At 38.2% G+C, this 27894-nt stretch overlaps 1 protein-coding gene across 1 annotated transcript in view; it reads left to right on the top strand.

The window, feature by feature from the left end:
• CHN1 (chimerin 1) overlaps window positions 1-27894 on the top strand; it is a 222921-nt gene that overhangs the window by 38290 nt on the left and 156737 nt on the right. Inside the window, exons 3-4 of the mRNA XM_036747207.1 lie at window positions 2472-2503; window positions 4969-5082. Coding sequence (XP_036603102.1) covers window positions 4979-5082 — 104 coding nt within the window. The 5' untranslated portion in view covers window positions 2472-2503; window positions 4969-4978. The remainder of the gene's footprint in view (window positions 1-2471; window positions 2504-4968; window positions 5083-27894) is intronic.

The following is a 27894-nucleotide window of genomic DNA, read 5'->3' as shown; positions in this document are numbered from 1 at the left end:
ATCTATCTATCTATCTATCTATCTATCTATCTATCTATCTATATTTCCTTTAGGATTTACACACATATCTACATATAATATGTGTATATACACAAACACACATGCACACACACACTCATATGACAGCTAGGTGGCACAATGGATAGAGCACCAAGCCTGGAGCCAGGAAGACTCATCTTCACAAGTTCAAATCCAGCCTCAAGCACTTACTAGCTGTGTGACTCTGGGCAAGTCATTTGTCCCTGTTTGCCTCAGTCCTCTCCATCTCTAAAATGAACTGGAGAAGAAAATGGCAAACTACTCCAGTATCTTTGCCAAGAAAACCCCAAATGGAGTCATGAAGAGTTAGACACAACTGAAAAACTATTGAACACACACACATACATACATACATACACACACACATATATATATATACATATGTGTATGTGTGTATGTATACAAAGTAGTTTCTAGTTCCTTCACCTCTTAGATTGTTGTTGTTGTTCAGTCATTTCAGTCATGTATGACTTCCTGTGACCCCATTTGGGGTTTTCTTGGCCAAGATACTGGAGTGGTTTGCCATTTCCTTCTCTTAGATTACCCTCCTTCTACTACATAATTATCTTGTATGTGCTGATTCATGTGTATGTTAGAATATACTGTAAACTCCTTGAGCACAGAGACTTTGCCTCACCATAGCTTAGCATGGTACCTGGAATATACTGGGTGATAACTCCCAGCATTATATCCCATATCAGTTGGTCAGAATGATTGTCACTTAATTGAAGGAGAAGCTTAGTGAAAATGTGGTACTAGGGGAAAGGGTGACAGGAGGAAAGGATAAGGCTATTAGAAGATATTAAGAGGTCACCAATGACCTTCCAATTGACCCACAATGACTTCTCACTAGGATCATAGGGTTTATAGAACCGGAAATGGACTTAGAGCTTTTCTAGTCCAACCCTCTCATTTTATCAAGGAGGAAAAAGGGAGGATCAGAAAATTTATGACTTGTCTAAGGTCACACAGCTAGCAAATAGCTAGGCAGCAGGGGCTTTGCAGTCCTCCTTTACTTTTCTGCATCATTGGCTACTCCTTCCTTCTCGATACACCCTTCTTCCTTCACTTCCATGACTTCTATGACTTCCATGCTCTCTCTTTACTCTCTTCTTACCTTTCTGAGTGTTGCTTCTTAGTCTTCACTACACTCAGTATAGTGAATATATATACACTCAGTCTAGTATGTAAATACACATATACACACACTTAGTCTTCACTATACTCAATTCGATTCAGTTCAATACATTACAATTCAGCAAACATTTGTTAAGTCCCTTATTAGGGGACTGTGCTCTTCTATCAGTCCACTAAGTGTGGGCATCCCTGAAGTCTCTATCTTAGGTTCTATTCTCTTTGTTACCTTCCTTGGCAATTTCATCCACTCTCAAAGCTCTATTATTACCTCTGTACAAATTGTTCCTAAAGCTAGCACCTCTTGCCTTGATCTTACCTGTAAACTCCAGACTCATATTTCTAACTACCTGCTGCAATTTCCTCCTCCACCATTTCGCATCTAACAGGTCTAAAATGGGAACTCATCATCTTTCCTCCAAACCTGACCTTCCTCCAAACTTCCCAATTTCTATAGGTGATTCTACACTTTATTTTTAGTCCCAAGTTCAAAACCTCAGAGTCAGTCTTGATTCATCTCCTTCCGTCATCCTCCATGTATAGTCATTTGTGAAGTCTTATTATTTCTGTCTCTAAAATATCTGTCCTATTCATTTCCTCCATTTCACTTTTGCCAGCTATTCCCTCCTTCAGTTCTTTTCATCTTTAATTGCCTCCTAAGTGGCTTCCTAGTCTCTGACCCCTTCTCTGTCAAATTTTTTCACACACTACTGCCAAAATGGTTTTCCTAATGCACCGGTCTAATCATGCCCCTTCACTATATGAAGCCTGAATTGACTCCCCATTGCCTGCCAAATAAATAACTTTCCTCCCTGAGCTGCCTCTATTCTCTCTTTCTGGTCTTCTCCCCAGAACTTCCTTTTGTGCTTGCTTTACTCCAGCCAAACGGGACCCTGCTTTCCTATTTCACGCTACCCTCCCAACTGCCACGCACAATGCTTTGCATGTAGTAGGCACTTTATAAATGTTAGTTGAAGTGTTACTGTACTGAATTGAATAGTGGACAAGGCAAATATCTGAAGTCAGAAGAATGATGAGTGTGAAGAAATTGAAAGAAAGAGAGAAGAGGAACAGGGAATGTCATTAGTGTGCCACAAATGAGCATTTCATTCAGTTATTTATTAATTTTTACTCTTTGGATAAAGGGTTGTAGTTTCATGTAATTTGTATTTATCTTTTTCACATACAGGATATATATTGTACATAAATGAAAATTTTCATAAATATAAATATGTAATATATTTGCTATGCTTTTTATGACCTTAAAAGAATGAAAACTTTTTCTTCTTTTTTAATAGGTAGAAAACAGACCAAAATATTATGGAAGAGAGTAAGTACATATTGCTACATAACATTTTATTGGTAATGTGAACTTAGGGTAAAGAAAGGTAATACAAATGAAAAAGTAGCCTAAAGGGGTTAGTGGTTTTTTTTTTCCAATCCAATAAATCCAATAAACATTTATTAAAGGCCTGTAAAGTGCCAGGCACTGTGCTAAGCACTGGAGATACAGTTAATAAAAACAACCCCTGACCTCAATGAGCTTATAATCTATAGCAAGAAACAGTACACAAAAGGAGACACGGAAAGCCTTAGGGAAGGGGGAACAGGACATCAGGGGGTACCTGGTGAGGGAGCATCTTGTTCTGTGGAGTTGAAAGCAGGCAGGGCAGCAGATGTAAAGCAGAGTTTAACATTTTAAAAATGTTAAGTCTATCTTTACATTGGAATTTATCTATTTTCTTAGGTTACTATTGCATAATCTAAAAATATATAACACGTAATTAAATGTTACTATGCAAATTAATGTCATGTTCTACCAGCAGAATGCACTATGTCTTACTGCTTTTAGAGACAACAGTTTTTTGCTGGACCAGTAGTCAAACGGCCAGTTTGAGAAATGAATATAATTAAGTAACTCACAAGTATAAAGAGTCAGAGCAGTCTCTGATGCATCTCAGTTACTCTGGCCACTACAGTTTGCATCACACTGTTCTGCCATCACACTTAAACTGAGGCAGGCAGGCCCGATTCCCCAAATAAAACTCCAGACACTGGTTTAGTTTCATCTCCCCGAAATTGAGTGGTCATGTGAATAAAGAAAAGACAGGATAGATCCTCTGAAGGGGCAATGAAGAAAAGCCAATTGGATAGGGCAGGGGCAGGGAGGGATGTGGACAGTTAGGGAAAAGGAAGAGTTAAGGATGGTTCCAAGGTTGTGAACCCGGGTGACTAGAGGGACAGTGTTGTTGGCCCTCAATGGAAATAGGGAAGTTTGGAGGAGGGGTGAATTTAAGGGGAAACCTAATGAGTTGCATTTTGGACCTGTTGAATTTGAGACGTCAATGGGATGTCCATGTGGCGGGGGCTCAAAAGAACATTGCAGATGAAAGACTGTAGTTTAGGAAAGAAGTTAGGGATGGACATTTAGATTTTAGAGTCATCTTCATAGAGTAATAATTGAATCCATGGGAGCTGATCAGGTCACTGAATGTAGAAAGAGAAGCAAGCTTATCAGAAAGACATGAAGGACACTTGCACTTAGTAAGCAGGAAATGAGCAAAGATCCGGTAAACATCCCTGAGAAGGAACAGGTGGATAGATAGGATCAGAACCAAGAGAGAATAGTATAGTAGAAGTCAAGGAAAGAGAGAGAATCCAGCAGGAGGGGGAGGTCCACAGTGTAACATTTAGCTGCAGGGGCCATGGGGAGATTGAGGATTCACAAAGGTCTTACCTGATAGAGCGATTGAGATCATCAATAACCTTGTAGCATACATTTTAGCTGCGTGGTGGGGTCAGAAGCCAGATTGCAAGGGGCTGAGAAATGAGTGGAAAGTGAGGAAGAGGAGACAAGTGTAGATGACTCTTTCTGGGAGTTTGACTGTAAAAAGAAGAAATTTAGGCTATCTTTAAAAGAGAGTAAGATCAAGCAAAGCATTTGACAAGAAATCGATAATCATGAAGCACTTACTGTGTACCAGGGACTGTGCTAAGGGCTGGGGATGCAAAGAAAGACAAAAGAATGGTCCTCCTGTTTAAGGAATTCACATTCGAATGGGCAAGTATTTTATTCAGTGAGTTATAAGAAGTCAAAGGATTAAGAATCTTTCCTTTCAGTTTTTTCTTCCTTATAATATTATGTATATACTTATTGTGCACATATAAGGGGTGTTTTATTTGTGCTTCTCTATCTTCTTTTTTCCTACATTAATCAAAGACAGTTCCAGGAGAAAGTATGGAGGCGAATGTCACAGCATTTGGCTGGGAGATCAACCGAATAATGCAGACTATTGAGCAATCATGCCCATTAAGGGCAACTGTCAGAGTTCTGGCAAGTGGCCAGCTTAGCCCCTACTCCAGAGTCCGGATCATGGCCATTGGTGTGAAGGAAGGAAGTTGGGCATATTTCTGTATCTCTAATAGATGTCAATAGGCTCTATAGAATACAGAGAGAGAAGAATATAAGCATCCTATTGAGAGAATAGGTATATCTTTCCTTAAATGGATATACACTTCAAGTCAGTGATTATTAAATGAAATTGAGGACTACTCTGGTGCTATTCTGACCACACATAACCAATCTGACCAGGCTTCAAGCAGGGAATAAAATGAGCACGGTCACTGCCATAGTTCCCTATGGGTAACTTAGAAGTGATTTTTGAGGAATAACAATCTAGAGGTAGGTGGGCTTTTTTGTGGTTGTTTCTATTTTTTGTTTTAAAATAAAAAAGATGCGGAAGCATGTAATTTCCAAGTCTCTTTATTGCTGCTCAGTTTGACTTTGTTCTCCAGGTTTCATGGCATGATCTCCAGGGAGGCAGCAGACCAGCTCCTGAGCGTGGCCGAGGGGAGCTATCTCATTCGTGAGAGCCAGCGTCAGCTAGGAACCTATACTTTGGCATTAAGGTTGGTCATGGACCTGTAATTATAAGTGTTTCATTTGTAACCATATTAATTGAGAGGTTTACATTGTGAAATCATTCAGCATATAATTGAATAGGCTGTTGTTTTTCTTATGCCCTAATTACCATTTTAATAGCTTCTGGAACCTCAAAAAATTTCTTACAAATACCACTAAACTTGGAGGTTCAGAATCAGAAATTTCTAAAATGAATTTTTATTGTAGATGTTTTCTTCCTTTCTCTCCCAAATTTAACACTGTGACTGTTCACATCTACTGTTTTGAATGAGATGGACACTTACAAAAGAAAAAAAAATATCTTTGTGACATGGTGAGACTAATGCCAATACAGGAGTACAAGTTGTCTTTTAACTTGGGCAACATTTTTTGAGAGCTGTTACCTAAAAATTACTGGCTATGCTTTGGCAGACTCTTTTAGCCTGAAGAGATCAGACACAGAGTAATTATTTCCACTGACCCTCATGTCTCCAATCATAGGAAATAGCTGAAATGGTCACTCAGTGACCTGGATACTTTTGACTGGGAAAGAATTGAGAATAGCAATTTCCTGTGAACTAAGGATCAGAAAAGTAACACAGGCCCTACTAAAATCCTTCTAATATGACTGCTTCCCTCTCCACCTCACCAGATTCCCATTCCACTAGTTAGCTTTAGTGTTCCCTGCTTGTTTGAGTCAATAAACCCCTTAAGATCCAATACTAATCCAAGTTCAAGTGTGCGTTGTGAATTTAGTGCTATATGCCCTACTCTGTTAGATGCACATTTAGGGAATAGAGCTTAAATCCTGGAATTCACATAAATTTCTATTTCATGCTTTAATATAATATAAATGGGCGGTTTGATTATGTTAGTTAATTATACTTCTAATTTTAATTCAGTTGTGAAAGAAGTATGCTACATTGGGAGTCAATAAACCTTCTCACTGACTTGTTGAGATCTTGGGCGAGTCACTTTGAACATCTTGACTTGGGTCTCCTCTGGGTGTAAAGTGTTTCCATGTTGTTGCTTCTATTAGAATGTAAGTTCCTCGAAGGAGGGACTTTAACTTACCGTCATTTATGTCTCCAGCACTTGTCATGGTGCTTGGCACATTGTAAGTGCTTAAAAAATGCTTGAGAGATAGAACCAGATCAAGGCCCCTTCTAGTTCGTGTGCTCTAGGAATCAGAATGCCAACACGTTAATACATGAAGGGTCTGAGATTTCCTCATTCTAGTATTCTAGTGCCTCAGGTGTGACTTTTTCAGCAGACCCCATTTCTGACAGTGCTGACCCAATTGAAAAGGCCTAAAGGCTTATTTTATGCATGGTATAGGTTATTGGAGTATCAGCCTCACTTGGGGCAAAGAGTTAGGTACCCAGTAATCAATTTTCATTAAAGCACAGTGCAGATTCTAAATGAATTTTCTAAAAGGCCAGTTGTGTAAGTGCCTACCTTGATCAAGGATGAGTGGGCAGAGGAAAGGAATTCCTGACCAGGCTATAGGAGATGTCACCAAGAATCTTGCGGCCACCTGTTCCTCCAGTGCCAGAAGAGGGATGTCTCTCTCTTGTCACGTGCCTGTCCCCACAACAGGGCTGAAAGTGAATGGTTCCCTTACTACTTTCCCACTCCACCTTCTTTGCTCCTCTAAGTGTTTCCTTTACCTCCTTTTCCCCCTCTGAGTATCCATCCTGTGTCCCATTCTCATAGGGACTTCCTCTCAGCTTGCTCTCTGATCTTCACTAAGAAATTTCCTGATAGTGATTTCAGGTGTGACCCTTAAGTCAGGGCTATTATATTTTAATAAGAAAATCTTCAACAATGAGAAGCCTTCCAAGCCAAAGGAATGGAAAGATACCAGCACCGTGACTAGTGGAGATTTTTTGGGTGGGAATAATCCCCTCTCATTATGAAAATAGCACCCTGTATTCAATCTCTTCACCTATTCCTAAAACCAGTTTTGTCCACAAGACTTCACTGACTGCCCAATCAAATTTTCCTTAGGATCAAGGGTGTGGTCGGGAGAACAGTAGAGTTGTTGATGCAATTTCCAATCTCCAATCTCCCTGCACTTGGTTGCACCATCTTCGATTGTCCATGGCCTCAACCTTATGGCCCTATCTATTCACTTTGACCTAGTTATTCCTAGTGTAGGTTGGAGAAAAGGTGGAGGAATGCCTAGATGAATGGATATGTTTTTAATTTATAGGATTAAGGTAACACACCAAACTCCTTTGTTATGCAAAACCACCATAAAAATCAATTAAAGGAAAAAGACTAGAATGAGGCCAGGGTGGGGACTGGGAAATTGTCTTATAACTAATTCCATTCTAAAATTCCATAAGGCATTTTCCTTGCCTTGAGGTTTTCATAAAAACGAAATAGTCTGTTGAACAGCGCAGAGTGAAAATTTTATTAATGTGTCACCTATTATTCTTATCTGATGTCTTCTAAATTTTTTAATAGATGAGCTTCTTCACCATTATTTTGCTTCTGCTTTTGTTTAATACATATTCCATTTTTGGTAAGCAATCTGTCTAGTTTGCAGCAACCAAGGATATTGAATGTCATCATTACAATGCATAACTAAGGGCTGAAAATAGGTAGCAAGACAAACATGTGAAGATATACTATTCTTTAAGGAAACTATAAATATCCCTCTCCCAGGGCAGCAGGAAGTCTGTAGATAATCCTTTATTTCTGTGGCAGAATAAAAAGTTTGCTACACTTAGAATCAGGAGACCCAAGTTCAAATCCTGACCTGCTAGTTATTAGCTGCATGACTATGAGATATGTCATTTTTGCCTTTTCTGTGCCTCAGTTTTTTCATCTGTAAAGTGAGGTTATATGAGGTTGCCTGAGGTGACTGAGTGGCTAATGTGCTTGACAGGGAGTCAAGAAGATCTGAGTTCAAACTCTCTCAGACACTTACTAGCTGTGTGACTCTGGGTAAGTCACTTAAAAAAAATTCATTGTCTGCCTCAGTTTCCCCATCTGTAAAATGGGGATCATAGTAGCACCTACCTCTCAGAGTTGTGGCAAACAAAAAATGAGATAATGTGTGCAAAGGCTTTGCAAAACTTAAAGTGCTATACTAGCTATTATCATTTCATAAATGTTAACTATTGCCTCTTAGGTCCTGTCCAGGTGAAATTACAAGTAAAACTAAGTTTCCTCACTTTTGATGAAGAGAAACTTGAAATTGGTTTCTTGCCATCTTCATTTTTATGAGTTCATAAGGACAGGTTAATTGAGTAAGACAATGGCATGATAGTTATAAAATCTTCATGTTCCTCTTTATTCTTTGATGCGGGCCACCTCTGGTTGGTGTCTTATACTTAGTAGTTGTTTAATAAATGTAAATGGAATTAATAAGTATGCTCGATGAATGTTTGTTGAATTGAATTGGGCTGTCGTACTAAGAGAGAGAGACAGACAGACAGACAGATAAACTTAAGAAATACAGTTCTTGAACATGATGTGAAAGCAAAGAATGTTTCCTTCCAAAAACTCAACAACTCTGAATGCTGTAAGTACCTCCTTATTGTGGCAAGAAGATAACCCTAGCTTCATAAAAGCAATAACAGCAGAACATAAGATCTAGTAAGTCCTACAAAGCTGGAAAGATTTTGGGTATGGGCCTAGAAGTGGCCTATGCATCTGTCATCCAAGAATCAGTCAAAGTAAGTGTAGAGAGTGGTTCATCACAAGAAGGTTGCCTGCCAGGGGATGACTTTTTTAGGCAGTGCAACTCATGAAGATCATCTGAGAAGAAGTATATGATTGAGGGAATCTTCACAAAGATAAAATTGAAAACCCTCTGAAATATTGGAGTCAGGTGCCTCTAATCTAATTGCCAGCTACTTTTAAAAACTAAAGATAAGGGGGCAGCTAGGTAGTGCAGTAGATAGAACCCTGGTCCTGGGGTCAGGAGGACCTGAGTTCAAATCTGACCTTAGATACTTACTATTTGTGTGACCCAGGGCAAGTCACAGCCCCAGTTGCCTCAAAAAAACCCACTAAATTAAAATATGTGACAAATTAAGTAGCATTTTGTACGACTTAAATCTGAAAATAACCTTAGTATTATTGAGTAATGAGGCAGTGAGCGCTATCTTTCTCAGAAGGTGAATTTGGCAAGAGAGAGGAACCCCGGCGAGCTCCTTATCACATTAGAAAGGCTCTTATCTAGAAGGATTTTTAATTTATGAAGCAAATACTGGATTCCTAGATGACTATCACCTGGGCAAGTAGGTGGAACAGTGGACAGAATACAAGACTTAGAGTCAAGAAGGCTTGATGTCTAATTCTGTCTTAAACACTTACTTGCTGGGTGACCCTCGGCAAGTCATAACCTCTGTCAGCCTCAGTTTGCTCATCTGTAAAAAGGGGGGGGGATAATAACAATCCATCACAGGATTATTGTAAGAATCAAACAAATTAAAATGTATAAAATGCCTTGTAAATTATAGAGCTCTATAGAAATGCCAGCTCTTACTACTATTTTTCTGCTGGATCTGAATCCATGAGCCAGTCTGCCTCTGTAGCCACAATTCATTCAAAACAATTTGTTTTCATTGTTAATTTTAGTTTACATATGAAAAATCAGTGTGGCCGTGAATATGAAGGTCTCTACTCATGAGAACTCATAGCCTTGTAAGCAGCATATTTAACTTTTGGGGGGCTGCATCTCCACTCCACTGCAGTAAGAACAAGCAAATGGATGAATTTTAACTGTATGCGAAGGCTTTGATATAATCCTACCCACCATAAGGGTAGAATCCATTTGGTATAATCTTCCACTGAAGTCCTATTACAGTGTCCCATCACAGCCTGGACATGATCCTTTCGAAGGCACTAGGTCCAAGCTTTAGTAAGTCCTTTCAAACCAGAAAGGGTTTGAGTACTATTTCTGATGATAGAATGATTGTCATCTAGGTACCAGCCTTAGTTAAGTTAGGAGAGATTCATTATCAGGTTGACCTCAGAGTGATGAATTTGTAGATACAGTGTCCTTTCAAGACAATCTGCTAAGTTTCAAAGGGGTTGTAATTTATGTCATTAAAGAAAGTACCCACATTGCCAAAATTACAGTCCTTAAAGTACATGTTCGACGTATAGCAGGTCTGCCTTTGAAATTGCTCAAGGGTTTTGTTGTAGGAAATACCAGACATGCCTCGTAAGATTTTATTTCAACTAAGTAAGGACACGAAATGCTAGAGAGATATTTTTATCATTCTGTCTTTGGTCTCTGACTGCCTCTATACCTGTTCTGTTTATTAAAAATGATGCTATCTTCTGTGTGGGGGAGGGTAAGATGGCAAAGTGCAAATTGTTCTAATAAATAATAATATGATACATTATATATCATATATTATATAATACATGTTTAATAATATAATAATAAAAATAATATAATTCTTATTGTAGTCTAATAAATAATGACTCAGAGTCATTATTAAAGAGGGATGTGGTTATTGATTTAAAGCTGGAAGGGACCTTGAAGGTCATCAAATCCAATGCCCCCACTGAGGATGCCCGCATTGAGATGAGGAACTCAAAGTCATGAAGTCAGTAAGCATCAGAGGCAGGATTCAAAGCCACATCCAGCACTCTCTCCATTACTCATTGGCCTGTGTGTGTTTCACTTCTTTCTTCAAATATTATTAAAGCACTTTGATCTGTCCTTTGCTCTTTCAACACCTTACTTTGTCTTATTTTTCTCTGTGCACATTGTTTACCTCAGTAGCATATAAACTCCTGGAGGGCAGATATTATTTCATTTCTGTCTCAGTATCCCTAGCTGTACTCCACTGTACTCTGCACATCGTAGATGCTTAGTAAGTGTTTATCGAAGTAATTTTGAGGGGAAAAGCAGTGACACATTGGTAACAATGACTGAAGGTACTTTAAAATGTACCTCTTAATAGAAAAGTGACAGAAATTACCTGTGAAGAAAGATAAAAGATAAGATAGCTGTGGGAGAAAAATGATTATTATAGTCATGTAACACCTTCTACCAGATATTGTGGTCCTGAAGCTACAAGGGGTAAGTGATGATGTTCCTTTGACTAAGCTAGAGATTTCTGATAACTTCACTGGATAAAATCATGACTTCAGAGAAATGATAAGGAAGCATGCCTTGTGTCTCTTGGCAGAGAGACTATGGACTGTAGGAACAAAATGCTGCATTTATTTTTCTATGTGGCTAATGGGTTGACTTGTTTTGCTTGTGCCTATTTGTTACAAGGGAGGGCTTCTGGAGGGGTGGGGAAGGTAGTGGGAAATAATAGAGATTAAAAAAAAACAATAGCATCAACAAAACAAAAGAATTGTAGAAGGGAGTACAAATGGTGATTTTGTTACTCTCTTGTTAAAATTACTATATGCTTTTTAAAACAAAGAAGGATCATTGCAACTGAAAATTGGTGAACTTAGAGATATATGCTCACACATGTATATTTTTATACATTTACATGTATGTATTCCATGTATATGCAGTACAAATAAACATGCTTCTTTTCCAATGACAAAATACTGTACAAGTAATTTTAGACAATGTAAGCAATTATAGAAAATAGTATGTATCAACCCATGTTGTAATTTTCTAATTTTTTTTAACAAGACTTGGCCAAAGCCTTGCTTGAGTTGTACATCTAGTTATAGGCTATGTAAATAAAGAGTCTGGACTGGATTCAAAGGAAAGATTCTCTTTTAAGGTCAAGAACCAGAGCTTTGTAAAACTTGTTTTGTATCTGGTATTTTTTTCCCCTCTCATGATAATTTATCCTAAGCTTAATTTTACAAATTTTACCTCCCATCTTTTAAAAAAGATTTTGATATTCTCAAAAATTAAATGTAAAAATAAATTTCCAAAAGAACTCCATGGTTACAGATTATGGTTTTCCATGGCCTACATGCCTAAAAAGAGTCTTGAGCCATAGCACTCATCAATATTTGTCAGTTACTTCAACATGTGATGGCTAGCTTTTCACAGTCAAAATACAAAATTAAAGAAATTATCCATCATTCTGGCAAAATCTCACAATCTTTTCTCCTGAATCACTTAGGTAATTTGTTTTGCCAAATTATTCAGATAGTTGCATGGTCTTTTTTTTCATCATTTGATTGTGGGAACCTGAATATATGAGTTTGTTTTTTAAATTTAGAATGATCATTGACCCATGATCAACTTTAGAGACATCATTTCTCTCCCTGATGAAATACAGCTATTAATTGAGGGAGAATAGAACTCAGATTCTGCCAATTCCAGAGACATTTCCGCTGAATCTGACTCATTTTAGTTTCTTGAAACTGGGGGAAGAACAAAGTGACATCTGTGCATGAGACTTGATAATACCCAAATCCTGTCTTTGGATATTCCAGGCAAGTTTGGCACATTGCAGAGAATGTCTTACACCCACGCAGGCTGGAACTTATCCTGATCATTTCATGGTGAACTAGACCATTATAGCTTGCATTAATTGCATTAGTACATAGATTAAAGATGAGTTAGATTGGGAGGGGGGGAATGGAGACCAAATTACAAAGGGAATTTAGACCATCCACTCTTTCTTTTAAATAAATCTGCTAGATTTCTTCCACTTGATAAATTCTAATCATTTACTTTAAGCATGAAAAAGACTTCTGTGGTCAACAATACCAAAGAGTCAAAAGATAAGTAGATAGAACCCTGGTCCTGGGTTAGGTAGATAAGGAAAATGAAGTCAAGAGATGTAAAAATGACTTATCTAAGGTCACATAGATAGTAATTGACTGAGCAAGAATTCAAATCTAGGACCTTCTTACTCCAAACCCAGTACCCTCTCCACTGTACCACTCAGGCAGAAATACCTTTTGTGTAAATCTGGGCAATTATCCTGAAAAAACCTCAACAAGAACAACCAAACAATTGTTTGTTAAATCAGTGTTAATTCTGCAGATGAAAAAAATGTGAAGGGAAGATAGAACAATTGTTCTCTCTTTTCTCTTCTTGTTTTCCAGATTGTTTCATGTGCCAAAAGATACACAACCATTCTAAAGGGTGTTCACAAAAGCCTATCAAAGTTAACTTTACTTTCTCCCCAAACTATAACTAGATTTGTCTCTAAATTAGAATAGGAAATGGTTACAATTTTCAATTCACTCCAACAAGCATTTATTTTGTGTCTACCATATGCCAGACATCATGTTTCTCCCTAGACATACAGAGACAAAAATGAAATAAATAGTCCCTGCCTGCAAGAAGCTTACATGGTTTTGGGCAGTTTTGCTCTATGCTCTGGAACTTGAGTGGTTCTTCATTTTTTTAGTCTTTCATCCCTCAGCACAGTTTTAATTTAATACTAATTTTGTCTGTTCAAAATTCCATTCCTTCTGTTCCCTAATGTGCACATATTGGGAGAAATTCAAAGCAGAAGGTAGAGACCAAAAAAAGATATCCCAGTGACTCTTTTTAAAGGAGAAGTAGATGGGACAAAATGTTTCATCATCATTATGATTCATCTTAAAAAGCTTTATAATATAGGCCAAGGGGTCCCCAGAGGTACTAACCACACTAGCAATCCGTGTGTCTAGGATATGGCATGGTTTTTGTAACTAAAAACTTGGTGCTATCTTATTGGTGAATCATCAACTTTGAAATTCAATACCTTTTTTAAGGGAGCTGGAATTGAGTAGAGCTGATTTTAACAAAATACCACATAAGATGCATTAGTGTCTCATAATATTAAGGAAATTTCCTTAGTGTCTGAACATGTCATCAGAGTGTATTAATGTTCATAGGCATGATGGGGAATGCAAATCTAATTGTTAATATATCTTCTTATTCTCCAAATGTTGTGCTGCCATCAAATGTCTTCTTGATGGATACACCAAGAGTTTTTAAATGTAACTAGCAAAATGTAATCAAAGGAACTGTCTAATGATAACATAATTACTAACAATTATACAAGGACATGGAGCTTCAAGAATCTGTCTGTTTCACTAGTGTGGGCACCTACTTTCTTCACTGCTTCATTTCTACCATTTAGTGAGTGGTCTTAAGACAGCTGATGTAGCCCCAAAATTCGTCATCCTGTAGCACCTCATAATGAAATTCTCTGAATTAAGATAGATTGCATTTGTTTTCTAAGAACCAGGCTAACCCTGGTCCAGGACTCAAAGTCTTTCAGGCCTGGTAGGACCCACAGTGTTTGTCTCTCTGGTATTGCTTTTGAAAAGCCAGAGTTTCTTCTGTGGCCATGATGAGGTTTCTGAGTAGGACTTCAGAGGACGATGTGGTTGATATTTGACAAAGATCAGCACATTGGATTGTCTCTGTGTTAAAAATTCTCTATCCATCAACATTTTATTCAACTGACAGGTGTTATTTTTATTAAGGGATGTTTGCATACTGAAACAATGTTTGTTGAGCATGGCAGAGTAGTGATAGTAGTCAAACATAAAGCAGTCATGGAAATTTATAACAATAGTAGTAGTTAGCATTTCTATAGTGCCCACTATGTGCCAGTCCCTGTACTAATTTTAGCATACTTTACAAATATCGTCGATTTACAAACATTGTCTTATTTTTATTCTTACAACAACTCTGGGAGGTGGGTGCTATTATTCGTATAGTTAAAGATATTGAATTAAATAGAGGTTAAATGATTTGCCCAAGGTCACATAACTAGTAAGTGGCTGAGGCCAAATTTAAACTCAAGTCTTCCTGACTCCAGGCCCAACGTTCTCTCTACTGAGTCATCTTGTTGCAAAATTTAGTTGCAAGTAGGAGTATATAATGAGGTGGAGCAACTAGAAACTGTAGTAAAAGGGAAAAAATTGTGGGTCTGGAGTCAGGAAGACCTGAGTTCAAATGTGACCTCAGACACTTACTAGCTCTATGAACCTGGACAAGTCACTTAATTCTGTTTGCCTCAGTTTTTTTCATCTATAAAATGATCTGGAGAAGAAAATGACAAGCCACTCCAGTATCTTTGCCAAGAAAACCCTCAAATGGGGTCACAAGGAGTCAGACATGACTGAGAATGACTGAACAACACAAATTATTTTGAGGGATGCTGTTCTGTAGAGTGAATTTATGACTCAATTTATTACATCCCTGGGTTTTGAAACTTTATTACCCGAAATTTTACTGAGTAAGGTGAACCCTTAAGAGTAAAATCATCTAAGCTTTGCAGGCTCCATGAGCACCAGGACAAGTCCTACAGATCTCTTTGTATTTTCTAGAACCCAATACAGAGCTGCGCAGAAATAGCAAATCTCCCCGCTCCAAGCTGTTGAACTGAATCAAACCTTTTAAATCTCTGAAACAAACTTGATGCACAGGGTCACAGCCTTAGAGTAATCTTTGGCTCTTCCTTCTGTCCTTTACGCCTCATCCATCTAACCATCTAACCAAACCTTGTCGATTCTATCCCCGCCACACCTTTCATATCCATCCTTTTCTTGCTACTCCTGCAATGCCTACACTGGATCAATCCCTATCTTTAATCATCTTTTACCTCATTATTGAAAAGTCCTCAATATTTTGTTTCCCTGCCTCTAATCTCCTCTATCATTTTACATCAGAAAGCCCAAGGTGTCCCAGCACATCACTTCTAGTTTACAACCTCGCGGTTTACATTTAAGGGTTCACTCTCAAAGCGTATCCCGGGATATTCCATGAGAGGTTAACACAAAGAATCCTAAACCAAACCATGTCTCAGGGTTGTGCCTGAAGGTGAAGGGCTGTGATGAGGGATGTTTTTCTTTCATTCTTTCCCCCTTTCCCAACATATTTTACATCAAATAAATGCTTTCAGATCCAGCCTGTCCCCTAGGATTCCCCTGTATCCCCTAAGGTGGCAAGTAGAAGATAGCCCAGCTACAATCTTGATCCAAAAGAGATCAAGTAGAAAAAAAAAAATACACGCATCTCACCATGTCACCCTTCTATTTAAAAATCTGTGATGGATGATTTCAGATGTATAATTGACATCACATTGCTTGCCTTCTCAATGGGTGGGGGAGAGACTGAAGGGAGGGAGAGAATTTGAAACTCAAAATTTTTTTAAATGAATGTTAAAAATAAATAAATAATTAAAAAAGCTGCGATGGCTCTCTCTTTCCTATAAGATAAAATACTATTTACTTATTGTTGTTGCTGATAAGTCATTTTCACTTGTGTCCAACTCTTTGTGACTCCATTTGGGGTTTTCTTGGCAAATGTACTGGAGTGGTTTGTCATTTCCTTCTTCAGCTCATTTTACAGATGAAAAAACTGAAGCAAACAGGATTAAGTGACTTGCCCAGGGTCACACAGCTAGTAAGTGCTTTAGGCTAGAATTGAACTCAGGAAGGATAGTCTTTCTGACTTCAGGCCCAGTACTGTGTCCACTATGCCACCTACCAGTCCCCACTATTTCTTTAAATTTAGCACTAAAAATGCTCCAAAATCTTCCTCCTACCTCTCTTTCCAGTCTTAATTCTTCATTCATTCTCTACTCTAGTTGATTTTTTTTCTTTCTTTGTGTCCCCAGCACTTAGCACAGTGCCTTCCACATAGTAGCCTCTTAATAAGTGTTTGTTGACTGGCTGACTGAGAGATGCTCTTTGCATGGAACATGCCATCTCCAGTCTTTGTATGAGTGGTCCTCTGTGTTTGGCATGCCCTGCCTCCTAACCTATGCTTCGTAGAATCCCTACCTTCCTTTTGAGACATGGCTCAGCTGCCACCTCCTACCCCAGGCTGTTCTTGATTCCCCCCTTCCTACACTTAGGAGCGCTCTCTCCTTCATGAAATTACCTTCTATTACTTAGCATATGTTTTCTATTTACTTACTTGGGTACATATTGTAGCCTCTCTCCCCCTCCTTCTCCCAGGTGACTATAAGCCACTTGAGGACAGGGACTTCTATTTAAACTTTGTATTCTAGCACATATTCATTGAATTAAAGTTTTTAGAATCATTACTACTATGTCAAAGTCCATTATAGGAAGGAGATAAAAGACACTGTTATATAATATAACCTACATAAATCTTGTTAAAGATTGAAAACAACCAGCAATTCTTAATTCTCATGGGCATTTGGTTGATGACTTTTAAGGTAAAGTCTTGACAGAGTCCCTATTTAAGAAAAGATATGCAGTTTCATGTGCAATCATTCTTTTTATGTGTTATGGAAATGCTTGTTTTATTCCTTAAATTAAAAATAAAATGAATTTTAAAATAAATAAACAAGATTTCGGGGTTAAAAAAAGAATTCTTGGATAGGATTATAGTAAGAGAAACTTCACATCACAGTGGTAGGTTTTGTCTTGTTTTAAGTAAAATGTGATTGAAAGCTTTTTCTTTTCACATTTCAGAGGAAGAATCAAAAGGAAAAGGGGCAAGATTGTGCTAGTGGTAGGCGGAGAAATGTAATGGTACTCTGTGTTCTTTCGAGCTGATAGCTGCTGCAGCAGGTTTCGTTGGTGTGGGTTACCATGGTTTCATTTCATTCCCTATAAGCTGTCTTTTTCTCTATCTGAAATAGATAGAAAGTAAGTTTCTGCTGCGTTATTTATTCCAAATGTTCTGTTTCTCATAGATGTGATCATGAGCCACCTGTTTTGTGTACTTACCTACGTATAAGAGTAAGTGATGATCTAAAGGACAGTTCTTTAGATTGTAATACATTGGGGTTCAACCTTCAGTTCAATAAGCAGATATTAAGCATCTGCCATATGCCTAGTGCTGAGGATGCAAAGACAAACGAAGAAGCACTCTCTGTCCTTGAGGAGCGTATAGTCTTTCTGTCTGGGTGAAGCAGAGGGGAAAGCTTATTCATAGATAAGTCAATACAAACTACATAGGAAGTACAAAATAACTGGAAGAGAGGGGGAGAAGGAAGGAACATCACTAGCATTTTTGGAATCAGGAAAGGCTTCACGTAGGAGGTGGTACTTGAGCCAAACCTTGAAGGGAACAAACGATTACAGGAGGATAGAGAAGATTCCAGGCTTGAGGGTCAGCCTAGGCAAAAACAGAGAAGTGGGGGATGGACTCTCCTGTAGGAGGAATGCCATGTAGGTCATCTTTGCTGGAACATAAAGGATGTGAAAAATAATTTAAATTTGTCCAGAAAGATAAATTTGAGCCAAAATGTGAAAGGATTTTAAAAGTTCAAAAGGAGAATTTGTGTTTTAGCTTGTAACACATTTGCACACACACATGAATACACACATATATCTTCTACCTCTCTCTCTCTCTCTCTCTCTCTCTCTCTCTCTCTCTCTCTCTCTCTCTCTCCCTCTCTCTCTCTCCCTCTCTCCCTCTCTCTCTCTCTATCTCTCTTTCTCTTTCCCTCTCTCTCTCTTTCACTGATGGTCTGGTAGAATGGTAGATCTCCCATGAGAGGCCCAGCTTTGGGCTCGCAAAAACCAGATTTCGACCTAAAGGCATGGGAAGGAGTCTGATCTCAAGGAGGGGGTAATTAAAACTTTTTTTCCACACTCTCTGACTCATTTTGTTCCCTGCAGAATTCTGGAGAAAAAAATCAGTTAAACAAAACTCAGGTATAGCTCATATCTAGAATCTTCCCTAAAAGGAATTAACTGAATCTCTTCTAGAAAGGGTATCCAATATATAAAATAGATATTGGTTATAGGACAACTCTTTACTTCCTCCACTACAAAAAAATCTTAAAACATAAGAGAATCATAAATATTTATTAACAAATACTTAAAACAAGAAGAAATAACCCATCACTTCTATTCTATTGTCCTGAAAGGTAAAGACAACTTTGTAGGACTGTTGAGCAGATATTTTATTTTCATCTCAGGCATCCACCATTTGACAGACTTACAAGGTCCAAATCTGCTGGTCAGTCAGGGCATGCCTAAGGCTTTCTTATTCTATCCAGTTGCAGCATTTTCCTGGAAGTGATTATCTTTTTTCAGAACTGGTGTCAATGCAGAAAGCACTTCCTGCTTAGCAATAAACACTAACTCAAGAACCAAGGCTCTCTTAAACTCATAAGGTACCTAGACGTCAAGTCTGGAAATGTCCATCTCTCAGGATCATTGTTTAGTCTCCTGTGCTCAGAGAAAGAAACATACAACAGCAGAGACAGCTAGGGACTTGAAGTCTATTCTTAGGCTCACCTGGGCAAGCATAGGTTGATTGCCATCTACTCGATGTACGTGAGCTGTGGGCCACTTTGGATGCTGGTAGAAGAAGGGAGGGAAATCCCTTCTCCACTCTTGCTGAAGCCCAAGGGAAAGTTGATGAAGTCTGAAGTGACACAGTCAAAGAAAAAGATGACTTTTTCTTCTTGGTCTCTTATTATAGCTTATTCAGGAAGCAGCTTTTTTGTTGGCTTATTCATCGATTATCATAGATGCAATCCTCCAGTATAGGGCATAATGGGGCCAGTGAGAAATCATTTGTCACTCATGTCCTGTGGAAGAAGCCAGAGCATTCATCCTACTTGAAAAGACCAGAGAATAAACCCAACTCCATGGTAAGGACTCTAGTCCATCACCTACTGTAGGTCTGTATCTATGCCTCTATGTCTCTCTCTATCCCTTATCCCTATGACACATACTGCATGTGTGACCCTGGACAACTTACTTAACTTTTCAGTGCCCCCAAGCATCTCTCTAAGATTATAAATTGCCAAAAAAATGATGATCTGCATAGGTAGAGGGAGTTTCCTCATTGGGCATTCCTTATACTAATGGAATCCAGAATCCTGGTCAAAATATAAACATAAATAGATAGAGATAGATTGACAAATGGGGCATTCAAATCCAGCCTCAGACACTTTTTAGTGGTGTGACCCTGGCCAAGTCACTTAACCCTATTTGTCTCAGTTTCCTCATCAGTAAAATGAGCTAGAGAAAGAAATGGCAAATCACTCCAATATCTTTGCAAAGAAAAGCCCAAATGGGGTCATGAAAAGTCAGATACAACTAATCATCTAAACAATAAAAAAAGATTGATAGATATAGACACACATATATGTATGTATATGTGGATATACATATACATATAAGTATATGCATATATATACATATATATACGTGTGTGTAGATGGATGGATAGATAGACAGATAGATAGATAGATGGATGAATAGATAGATGGATGTGTATATGTAAGGTGATATGGATCTGGTTTTTTTTAAAGATACAAGTTCTCAAATCATGGCCCGTAAACAGCCCCACTGAACTTGTGCATCATTATATAATCATAGATAATATAAACATTTGAGTTTAACCTATAGACACCATACTGCTCCTGCTCTATGCTGAAGTATCATGATATATCCAAAATTAATGTAAATTTATGAGCTTATTGTTGGCATGTTGCCTTCTTTGTCTGCTTCTCTATAAATCAAGTGAGCACTGATCAGTAAGCACAGATTTGAGGAATGAGGAATTCTGGGGGTGCTGTGTAGGAGCAGATGCCCCCACCTCCTGTCTAGCCAGCTGCCTCCAGACAAAAGAATAAAGTAATAATGATCCCCTTATCTGTGATCTCTGCTGTTAACCTTCTGAAGTCTTCCAAGATCCAGAGTGAACTTGCAGGGAGTTGAGGAGCTCCTGTCTAACAATATGCAATCACACTTTCACAAATCAATCCCATGACCCTTTAGCTTTACATTTAAAGTGTGGAAAGGAGAAGACCCAAGAGGAAAAAGTGGCTAGCTAGCTCAGTTGGCATACAGTGCTTGAAATCACCTGATGCTGAAAGCAGCAGTTGTTCCAAGCTCTGTTAACCATCTTGCAGTTTCTCTGGTGTTTTCTCTAAAGCCCAGTTCCCTTCTTGAAGAACATTAATAGGCAGCTTTCTACAATTGATCTTTACTAGATGTCTATAGTAGACTGAACAGAAGGTACGTACTTCAGCAAATTCCACATAGACACACAAATTCTTGGGCGGCAATAGCCAGGCTATGTGAATATTTTTAGGGATTCTGTAATTAAAAAAATCCTTTGGATGTTGTTTGGTTACTGTTGCCCACAGGAAATCACCTGATAAGAGCAGCTGATAAATTGGTGGAGCTATAACTGAAACTAGTAGTTTTTCTTTTCAACAATCAACTCAGTTGTATCTTTGCTACAACTATGTATCATATACTATGATAACCTATGTGAAGCTGCAAAACAGAAGAATACAAAAATCTTGGGGGGCAGTATGAAAGAAAAAGTAAAAATGTTTCCTCCATAAAAGAAACAGAATACTGGTGCAAAGAAGACCAATTAAAAAAAAGAGTGATAAACCAAGGGTAATGGTTGGCCTCTGTGTGTTCGAGCTGTGGGTTACCAGAGAGGACATTCAGGATTTAGTGTGTGTGCTGGAAACTTTAGAGGAGGTGCTGCTGCCCTTGGAAATCATGGTGGCTCTATGCCACAGCATGGGGGTGTGAGTGGGCGTGGTACAAGTGATAGAATTGTTAGCCATATGTTCATGTACCTGTATTTCCCAACCAAGATATCCAAACAGAGGCAACTACGCCAGAGGGAAATGCCCAATATGGTCATTTCTAACCAGAATTTCAGAGACCAAGGAAACAATAGTGTTTATCAAAAAAAAAAATCAAATTAAGGACCATCGCTCATTGCCTCAGGGTCAATTCTGATATCAGAAGTCATGGAATTAACACTATTACCAAGGAATAATATCCTTGATTAATTGAATACTCAATTAAAAACAAATTGATATATATTTCTTAGAAAACAGTTAACACAAGTCTGCCCATGACTTTCAAGGGGTGAATAGGGGGAGCTATGCCTATGAAAACAGAATTGTACGTTCTCCAGCATAGAAGAGACTGATTAATACTACCCAATTTCTAAGTGACTTAACCGGATATCATTACACATTTTTTTCGTTTTTCCTTTTTGTTCTTCTTACTTTTTTGGAATTTGTCTCTTCTTGTCAATGTGCGCCTCCCTCCCCAACTCCTCAAAAAGCAAAAACTGTATCAGAATCACATGGTGGAAAGAGCGCTGGCTTTGGGATCTCAGATCCCTTATTTACTACTGATTTGCTACTTGTGTGACCTTGGCCAAGTAACTTAACTGCTCCGGGCCTTAGTTTTCTCGTTTGCAAAATGATGCAATAGGACTAAATGACCTCTGCTATCCCCAGTGATAGAGATAGCCTACGAGTTCACATATGAGGAAATGCCCTTTCCCAACAGAAGTCTGAAACTTATCATTTCAGAGTTGCCTAGAGCATTCAGGAGTGATGTGACTTGCCCAGGTTGACACAGCCAATGTGTATCAGAGACAGGATGCCAGCCCAGTTCTTCCTGGTTCTAAGGCCAGCTCTCCATCCGCTAGGTCATGCTGCTTCTATCATCCAGTCCCACTCTGGATCTATGATCGGTGATTCTCTGAATCTGTTTTAGACGAGACATTTTTTGTGTCTTACTCATCCTCCTTATTAACCTGAGTTTAATTTCCTAAACAAGAATAATCAGAACCATTTGCTCTGAGATGGTGGTTCTGCTTTAGGATTATTAAAATATTTTTTATGTTCTTACACAATGTATTTTTTTAAAAAGTACATATGTTAATGCAATGCTTCTGGTTACTAATGTGACGATTCTATATGGAAGCTGATGACCTCATTGAGTCAGGCCCAGTTTCCTCATATCATTACCTTTTTTTTAATCACTATAATTGAATTAAGACACATCTTCAGAATGTAAATTTTTTCGTTTGGCGATAGCAAATAATTAACTGTTCTCTCGTCATCATGAACAAATAGGCATTTCTGCTGCAAGCCAGACTTTCCTAATAAAGGGCTATATATTTTTTTCTTTTGGAACATTTTACTGTAAAACAGTTTGACAGATAAAGAAGCTACTGCAGAAGGTGATTATTCTATTAATTCCATGATGTGCAGACTTTTTCTTCTTTTAAACACTTGTAGGTTTTAACAAATGCCCATGCTATGGGAAAGAGAGTGAGAGAGGGACAGAGACAGAGAAACAGAGAGGGACAAAGAGAGACAGAGAAAAAAAAAAAGAGAGAGAGAGAGAGAGAGAGAGAGAGAGAGAAGGAGTTGGAAGAGAGAAACATGTCTGCATATGTTCATAGGAACATATTGAATATTGTCATCATGTGATGACCACTAATTGGTAATAGTGGTATCATATAATCACAATATGGATAACAAAAAGTTCAAAATGGTGGATGTATATTTACATTTGAATATTATTGGAAAACAGAAAATGTTGCTAATGTAGAAAACAATACAGACATGAATTCAAAACAACCACCAACATGTTCATCGATTTTAGGATTACATGTTAAGGTTGAGGCAGAGGTTATCTGAATACTCATTTACCTGAAAATGGGTCCAATGAATACACAAGGGTGTGTCAATCTATAGAGTATCATGCTCAAAAAGTGTGTAGCACTTGTGGTGAACATTTGTTTCCTTTGTACATAGAAGAATGTTGGGTTGAATTTCCTAAATTGTATGCTGTAAAATGTTGAACTTCTCAATTCTCATGGCAAATAAATATATTGGTTACTGACTTAACCATTTACATTATTGAAATATCCAAATACTCCTAACAGTTATAAACATGATGATTAGCCCTCCTACTTCCTCTCACTGTCATTTTTAACTCAATTTAACAAATAGAAAATGTCTGCTATGTTCAGAGCACTGTGCTAAGCACTGGGGGAGGTATAAAATTTAGACAAGATACCATTCTTTCTTTCCTAATAACAATAGTAACATTTACATACTGTTTCTCAGTTCCTGAAGTACTTTATATAGCCTAGAATCAAGTTGGATATCACACCCAACCAGATGATTACAGCCATGATTGCCAACATCTTTACCTCCCACTTCTATGGTAAAAAAAAATTAGCAAGGAGATGTGAGGAAGCTTGAGATATAGACAGACTACAGAAATATTCCCAACACGAGTACCTTAATGCACTTGCTGGGAAGTAGTGATGTGGTAAAACCTTTACTTTCACAGACTCTGAAAATTGAAAGGGATTTCAGAGTCTATCTAATCCAAGTTGTTCGTGGCAAAAAATCACCCCTACTATGTTGCTACAAGAGAAGGGAAGGGGATAAATGTTTATATGGTGCCTACTATGTTCTGGGTACATAATAGTTGCGCTTAGCATTTTATAAATATTATCTCATTTGATCCTCACAATAACCTTGTGAGGTAGGTGCTATAATTATCACCATTTTACAATTGGGGAAACTGAGGTAAACAGAGGTTAAATGACTTGTCCAGAGTCATACAGCTAAGTAACTGTCTGAAGTTGGATTTGAATTCAGGTGTTCCTGACTTCAAGCATTCTATTCACTAAGCCACCTAGCTGCCTCTAAGTAGTCATCCAGCTTGTCCTTGAAGATCTCTAGTGAGGAAGGACCCACCATATTTTCAGAAACACTATTCCACTTTCAGATAACTTTAATTTTTAGAAAGTTTTTTTCCATACAGTTAGCCTAAGTCTTCTTCTCTGAAATTTCTGCTCCACTCTCCTTGCTCATTGCTTCTAGTTATGGCCTCTGGAGCCAAGCAGAACAGATCTAATCCCTCTTCCATATTGCATCTTTTCATATACCCTGAAGATAGTTATCACCTCCCCACAGCCATTCTATTGATCAGGCTAAATATCCCCAATTCCTTCAGCCAATGTTCACATGTCATATTCTTCTCTCCTCTCACCTTCTTTTGAACACACTCCACCTCACATATGTCTTTCCTAAAATGTGGTGCCCAAGGCTAAATACAGTGTAAGCTAGAGAACAGTGTTATTATAGTACTTTGTTCTGGGCACCATTCTTCTCTTACTGAAGCCGTGAGTAAGTAGCCTTAGCTTTTTAGACTATGGTCATAATATTGATTTGTATTGAACCTCTGGTCCACTAACACCGGCAGTTGGATTGGTTTGTTGGCTTTGTTTTGTTTTTACAGAACTATTGTCTAGTCAAGTTTCCCCTATCCTGTACTTATGAAGGTGATTTTTAAAAACCTGTTTGAAGAACTTCATGTTTCTCCTACATAAATTTTGTTTATCAGGGAGAGGAGGGATAACTTAGAAGGAATAACAAGTATTTACTGTGGTGCTCTGCACGCAGTAGAAGCATCGAGAAACGTTACTGATTTTTAAAAGTTAGTGTGTGTATACATATATAGTATGTGATATGTATATATACAGCTAATATGTATATAGCATACATATGGTTTTATATATAGATATGTCAATGGAAGAGAAGAGTAATAAACAATAAAGACTTTGGAGTTCATAGTGGTAAACATGATTTTAGTTTTCATTTTATTTATTTTGACTTTTTGATGGTTATTTCCTTTGTAATATAAACATTTACCCTTTAATAAATCTAGCATATTTAGCTGTGCAACAGTATTCAGTTCTACATTGCTGTAATGCAAATTGTTAAAATGTTGCTAATGATAGATGATTTGGTTCAAGTCCATTTATATTTTATTGGGATCTAAAATAAATATTTATAGACATTATAGATAACGGAATGATTTTTATATGTAGACTTGGGCATTAGGAGTCTATTTCTTTTTTTCAACCATTTGTGTATAAGTGCATGTATGACTGTTTATGCGTCTTTAAACATTTATTAAGTGCCTACTATGTGCCAGGAATTTTCTTAAGAGCTGATAGTACAAAGAAGCATAAAAGATAATTCCTGCTCCCTGCTCACAGTGTAATGGCGAGACAACAGGCACACAACTATGTACTAACAAGCTAAATACAGGATAAATTGGGAATGATCAATAAAGGGAAGGCATTAGCATTAATAGGGAGTGTGTGTGTGTGTCTGTGTGTCTGTGTCTGTGTCTGTGTAATCCATACATCTATTCTTAGGTGAGTCACTGATCTCATCAGTGTGGGCATCCTTGCCACCAGAACAGATTGCAATTTCCACTCTCCCCACGCATACACTTTCTCTTCTATAGAGAATCCTCCCAATGTACTGGAAGCCCTGCTCTTTGGTTATTTCTTTTCAAATGTGTTGGGTACAGTTAGGTTGTCCATCTATCATCCTTCATCCTCACTGAATGCCTAAAACACTTCCTTTTTAAGGCATTCATGTCTGTGGTGATGCCTTCAAATATTCTTTCTCTACACAAGTTGCCACAAATTGCTCTTGGCTCAGCTTAGTTTATACAAGTAAATAGCAGTTTCTCTCATGGCAGAATTAATAATGACAGCTGGCCTTTATACAGCGTTTTAAGGTTTGCAAAATACCTTACAAATATTACCTTTGAGCTGCTCAAAGATTAGAGCAGCAGGCAAAGACTCATGGGAGTCTCCGAGTGCAGAAACGTACCCCCTCATAGACATTTTAGGGTCAGAGTCCACATGCCTCCTGTGCCTCTCTAAGGAGAATTCTCTCCATCCTCTTTTAAAGGACTTGTTCTGATTTTCTCTAGGAGGCATTTGTGCCAGTGGGGCCTGTTTTGGGGGTAATCATCTTTTCCCCTAGCTTTTCTGAGCTACGGACATCCTAGATTTTTCCCATTGATTTCTTCTTCCTAGCTCCAATAAGTCTTTCCTTCTGTTGTTTCATTTTCAGTTTTCTGATTAGACTACTGCCTCACTGATGAGTTCAGTGGAGCAGTTTCCCTACCTGCCTTCTTTGGCTCCTTCCCCAGACTGCAATGCCTACCCTATGGTTCTTGTTATCTTGCAGTGAGTAGCCTCTTCTCTCCTGTTCCCATCTGCTGCTGTTACAGACAGTGGTGTTGGCTTTTTTGGCTTCGCTTCCCGTCTTCTTTGTGGCTGTTCTATAAGCTCCAGATTGTTGCCTGCTGACAGAGTTTCCAAAAACTTGGCCAAAAGTTAAAATGAATGTTTGCAGCTAGAGAGAACTTTTAGCTCGATGCAGAAAAGGTTGTTACTTTAAAGGTTATGTTGCTTTAAGGGAGGGTCATTGTTCAGTCATGTCTGACTCTTTGTGACCCCCAGTTGAGGTTTTCTTGGCTGAGATCCTGGTGTGGTCTCCTATTTCCTTTTCCAGCTCATTTTATGGATGAGGAAACTGAGGCAAACAGAGTTAAATGATTTGCCCAGGGTTACACAGCTAGTAAGTATCTGAGCTAGGATTTGAACTCAGGTCTTCCTGACTTCAGGTCTATCCATTGCAGGGATAAGGGAAGGTACCTAATACTTCAGTTATATATGCATTCCTACTAAAAATGTAGTTACCAGGCCCAGCTGATCACATGGTCATTCATTCATTCATTTTCTGCCCAGACCTTAACAGATGCTGTGTGTGTACTTGTGTCCTGCTCCATCTTCTGGCAGCCTCACCCCCAGGGTTTTGTGATCAATAGATCATCACCCACAGCCAATACTCAGTTTTCAGTCTTATGCAGTTGCTTTGAGCTGCAGTGCTTCGAACATAAAGGGAACCATAGGAAACCACTTGTTATTCTGTATGCCATCCTGTTATTTAAGAGTTACTGAAGGGCACCAACGCCGATTGCTTTGCTGTATTTGCCAATTCCTGCTCTAAAAGTGCTATCTGCAGCTCAGACACAGCACACTCCCAGCCTCTTGTTGACCCTTGACATCCCATGAAATCAACCCAATCTTGGTTTCTTTGTCTTTTTGTCACTCTTCTCTGTATGGTGGGTATTTATATTAATTCTTAAAAAGAAAATTATTCAGTTGTATGTATTATAGGTCCACTGTTAATTTAAATTATTTTCCCTAAGGAAAGTACTACATATTTTTCTATTTGTTCAAATCATTCTTTAAATTCATAATGATGTTACTTGTCACTTTATAGCACTCCAGAGTTTGCAAAATATTTTGT

The sequence above is a fragment of the Trichosurus vulpecula genome, chromosome 2, assembly GCF_011100635.1.
Source record: "Trichosurus vulpecula isolate mTriVul1 chromosome 2, mTriVul1.pri, whole genome shotgun sequence".
NCBI classification, from domain to species: Eukaryota; Metazoa; Chordata; class Mammalia; order Diprotodontia; family Phalangeridae; genus Trichosurus; species Trichosurus vulpecula.
This window is presented reverse-complemented; position numbering and strand designations above follow the sequence as displayed.